Source organism: Protomyctophum parallelum (assembly GCF_964188405.1).
Source record: "Protomyctophum parallelum genome assembly, chromosome: 1".
NCBI classification, from domain to species: Eukaryota; Metazoa; Chordata; class Actinopteri; order Myctophiformes; family Myctophidae; genus Protomyctophum; species Protomyctophum parallelum.
In genome coordinates, this window is record NC_139697.1 from 74,369,115 (window position 1) to 74,374,114 (window position 5,000).

At 38.9% G+C, this 5,000-nt stretch overlaps 1 protein-coding gene across 1 annotated transcript in view; it reads right to left on the reverse strand.

Annotated features, from left to right (window-relative positions):
- The window catches only part of LOC310854887 (dachshund homolog 2-like), a 57,288-nt gene that overhangs the window by 38,561 nt on the left and 13,727 nt on the right, over window positions 1-5,000 (reverse strand). Inside the window, exon 2 of the mRNA XM_083759637.1 lies at window positions 1-62. This exon is cut by the window's left edge and continues 51 nt beyond it. Within this exon, the coding sequence (XP_083615763.1) occupies window positions 1-62 (62 nt within the window). The remainder of the gene's footprint in view (window positions 63-5,000) is intronic.

A 5,000-nucleotide genomic window follows, 5' to 3' on the forward strand; every position in this document is an offset into this window, starting at 1 on the left:
AGCCATCTGCCATGGCAGCCACCACGCCCAGCGCACGCTTAGGAGGCCGTCCTGGACGAGAACTAGAGAGAGAGAGGGGGAGGGGCGAGGGTGAGAGAGAGAGAGAGAGAGAGCGTTAACCATTACTTTGGGTGCATGAAAGCCATTATTTGCCACTGATTGGAGAGGAGAGAGAGAGAGAGAGAGAGAGAGAGAGAGAGAGAGACTGCACTGTACGCACTGAGTGCATAGCAATACTGTGCATACAAACAGAGCAACTACCTTTGCTATACCAAGACCTGCAAGGCCGATTCTACAAATGCCGTCTAACTCAATGATTCTCACACTTTCAAGATTCTTCTATATGTTTTTTAATGTTCATAAATATCAGATGTGCAAGCTCCCACCAGGGCACAAAGTGACATTTTAATGGGTTAATACATTTGTCTCAAATGTCTCATACAGACAGAGTGAACGCAAAACATTGAAATACTTGCTGCCATTTGTTTCAAAAGTTTATCCCAAGCTAACATTTCCCATGCGGATATAACTATTTCCGACATCAAATGCAAAATTCTTATGGTTTTGCACGATAGTATTCTCTTAGTTGCAAAGTAACACAGCTCTGTTTACACATTTCTTTATTCCCATTTAATTGTGCATACATTGTTTTGATGTGATTGTTTTGTTCCACTTTTGCTTTGGCAATGTAAACGTATGTTTTCTCATGCCAATAAAGCCCCTTTGAATTGAATTGAGAGATAGTGTGTGTGTGTGTGTGTGTGTGTGTGTGTGTGTGTGTGTGTGTGTGTGTGTGTGTGTGTGTGTGTGTGTGTGTGTGTGCGTGCGTGCGCATGCATGCGTGTGTGTGCATGTGTGTGTGTGTGTGTGTGTGTGTGTGTGTGTGTGTGTGTGAAATGCATGCATATTTTATTTGTGGAAAACAAAACAATGAATGGATGAAATAATGAAAAGAGAGAGAGAGAGAGAGAGAGAGAGAGAGAGAGAGAGAGAGTATGAGTTCAAAGTAAAACTGCATTGCTTCAGGATGTTTGTTTAACCTTTACTATCTATCTTCACATTCATTCACGCAAGACGCATGCAGCTACAGTACAGTACAGTACAGTACAGTACAGTACAGTATTCTACTGTTGGACACAGGCAGCTACAGTACAGCACACAGACTTCTATCCGACAGACCCACAAAGGTGTTGGCGTTGCTTCCAATTCCAGGTTATCTGTTTTTGCGGGGAGAGATTTCCTGGCCCTTACAGTACAGCATGTGATCCACCACCACAGGGCAGGACTATCTAATGTACAGTGGTTGAGAATCCATAATCACAGAATGTCATCTAAACTCTTTCAGGTCCGCATTGACCTGGGATCATGAGATTAATTCTGCCGTGCTGGACGCAGCTGGAGGCCTCTCCGCAGGGGGCGCCAGCTGAAGAGAAGGAAATTGGCCCCCAATGACTTAAGACCTCTGAGAAGTTGAAGGATTTGTTGGGGTTGCCGTGTCATATTCCGCTGAGCAGCATAATTCACTCACTTTGTTGTTTCCCCACTTTGTTTGCAGAAACACCGACAGATATATATATATATATATAGGTCCATCTCAATGAATTAGAATATTGGGTAAAAGTTAATTTTGTTCTCTAATATAATTCAAGAAGTGAAACTTTTGTACATTCTGAATTCATTGTGCATAAAGTGTTTACAACCTTTTTTTTGTTTTAATCTTGATGATTATACATGGCGTAGGCTACAGCTCATGAAAATCAAAAAATCCTATCTCAACAAATTAGAATATTTTACGAGACCACACCATGGTTTTTTTAAACGAGAAAGGTCGACCATCTGAAAAGTATAATATACTGCATATAATGCAGTCAATACTTGGTCTGGGCTACTTTTGAACAAATTATTAGCTACCTGTAGTTGTCATGCATTTTTCTCCACAGTGTGTTCGTATATCGATCTGAATTGATTCAAGATGATTCTTTTCTGTTTTCCAAACGTAAGCAGTATTTTTGTGTTGCGGTCCAAAGTCTCAAGTCTCCACACCTGATTTGGGCGCACCGTCGCGCACATACGTATCATAGTATGGACTAGTTGAGAATATGTTGGACCAGCTGTTGGGTAGCCTGTAGTCCCGTGAGCCAGACTGTTGACTCCCACAATTTTTTAATGTTTCCGTCAGACAGTCTGGAGAAACGGAAGCTCTGAAAATGATCAGAGGATAGAGCAGATGTGAAGCCTCGTCCCCGCTTCCAGTTTGTCTTTACAGTTATGCAAATTTATCCTAATATAAATCAAAATGATCTAAACATATAGTTTGCCTATTATCACAAACAAAATGTAAAGATATTTTAAAATAAATTTTCGTGAACGGAAATGACGAACAGATGACAGCTTCCAGTCTCGGATTTGCATTTACAGACTACAGTATATTTGGAGATTGTGGAATAGTTGTCTGGCTACGCGAGACTATCATCACCATCATCACCAGGGTTGTCCTGCGCGGATCGGGTGATCGGAAATCAGGGGAGATCTCGTCATTTTCAAATGATCGGAATCGGGAGCCATAAAACGTGATCGGGACATCAATATTATAGCCAGCCATATCATGATATTAGACTGGAAATTGTCTGTGATGTGGGATATTGTACTATTGTCATTATAAAATATAAATATCGGATCGGGGAAAAAACGGCATCGGCAGATGCTCAAAATCAAATGATCGGAATCGGATCGGGAGCAAAAAAACGTGATCGGGACATCCCGAATCATCATCATCATCATTTATTTAACTCGAGACCATTTTCACATGGTATGGAGCGCAGATTTTGTCTTTGTTACTTTTCTCTTGATTTTCTTTTTAAATGTTTAAGTCCAATATTTCGCTGTTAAATACATTGTTACATGTTGGGTGTCAATTAATGCCCACACTTATCTCTGTCCCGGTTCCACGCCTGTGTGTATCTGCTGACAACACAGTGACTTGTCTGTGCCTTATGACTACTCTACTTACGCTTATTAAAAACTTATTTTATCCGGCACTCATAATAATAATAATGAATAAAAAAACATTCGTCTTCTCGTTCACCTGGGACATATAATCGAGTAACGAGGGTGAGAGAGACACAGAGACAGAGAGAAAGAGAGAGAGAGAGAGAGAGAGACAAAGCGAGAAGGTGAGCGATGTAAGAAAGAGGGGGAAATGTACGTGTAGGAAAAACAGCGATGAAGAAAAATATGTTTAGAGGCAAAGAAAAGATAATTAATTTTTGAGGCCTTAATGATAATAATTATAACTTCATTCAGCGAGACATCCTGTCCTTTCAGCGTTCATAATTACCAATAATTATGCACTCCAATATTTGGCAAATAATTATAAATGTATAAATGATCATTGTTTAAACTGTTAGTTTTCAATCAGCAAGATGTGTTATTCATTCTGAAAAAAAAAAGAATAAAAGAAGTATACAAGTGTCTATTAAATGAAGAAATGAAGTGTGTGTGTGTGTGTGTGTGTGTGTGTGTGTGTGTGTGTGTGTGTGTGTGTGTGTGTGTGTGTGTGTGTGTGTGTGTGTGTGTGCGTAAGGAGAGGGCTATAATTACTTGCTCAACAAGCTAGTTTATGATGTCAGCTCTGTTATTGTTGCTATTCCATGATGTCATGTGTTGTGTTCTGTGTAAAAACAAGTGATGTGTGGTTTCATCTTATTGAGACAGGAAGGAGGAGTGATTCCGCCCAACATACAAGTAGGTCCTGGATTCAAACCCCACACACAGAGAGAAGTCCTCCTCGCTGTTAGGCCTGACCTCAAAATTAAAAATAATTATATTCTAAATCTCCAGTTTTCTGAAATAAACATTTTCACGATTTAAAAGAAATAGCAGACCTACAAGCTCGTGGCATGCCACTCGTTGGCGCGCTATGAGCTTGTAGATCTGCTATTTTTCAATAGCTAAATTATAACATAATGCTTAAAACACCAACAGAGGTTCCCGCCCAGAATGGGTTGATGTAAATGTGCTTTCAGTTTCAAATAGGTGTCCCTATTTCTGGCATGTCATTATCTCTAAACATTGTCAACAACTGTATGTATAATGTATTATTGCATTGAGAATTTGAGATGTGACGTGTTGTATGAGCAATAGACCTGCCGCTTTCATTGTAATGACAACACGTGAGCCCTATGTGAAGTTATATATATAGGGCTTAATTCCATTCCGAACAAATAGCAGTAATAGATTTGTTGAAGAGGGGAAAAGGAATGGTAATGGTCAATGAAGTATATTTTTAAGTGGCAGTGGTAGAAAGTAACTAAGTACATGTACTCAAGTACTGTTACTTACAATTGTGAGGAATTTTTACTTTAGACCTGCAGTATTTCCAATTGTATACTTTAAGTTCTACTCCACTACATCTCATATAGACGGAATTCTACTTTTACTCCAATACAATTATTTGAAAACTTTACTTATTATTTACTTTGTAGATTTTGATGATTATTACAAAACATACATTAACCACTTCAGCCCTATTTGAACTTTGGCAATTTGAAAATAGCCGAAGCAGATCTGCTTGTGAAACAAAACCTTCTGCATATAGACATTTTTATTTAGGCTATTTGTTTATTTTGTACTTTATGTACATTTTGATTGCCAGACTTTTACTTCTACAGTACATTGCAGTACTGATACATTTACTTACGTAAAATATATACGTAAGTAAAATATACTTCTCCCACTACAGTGTAAACCTGTGATGTGACAACAAAGATGATTCCCTGAGGTGGGTTATTATGAAGCCCTGTGGGGTTGTCATCTCTCAAAAAGTCTCATTCTTATTGTTTTTCTTTGTGTCTATAACATATTTATTACAGCATTTGGCGTCTAGTGTTTTATCGAATGCACAAAACAAAGCAAACACAACCAACGAGGGACACACATATATCAGTATGTGTGTGTGTGTGTGTGTGTGTGTGTGTGTGTGTGTGTGTGTGTGTGTGTGT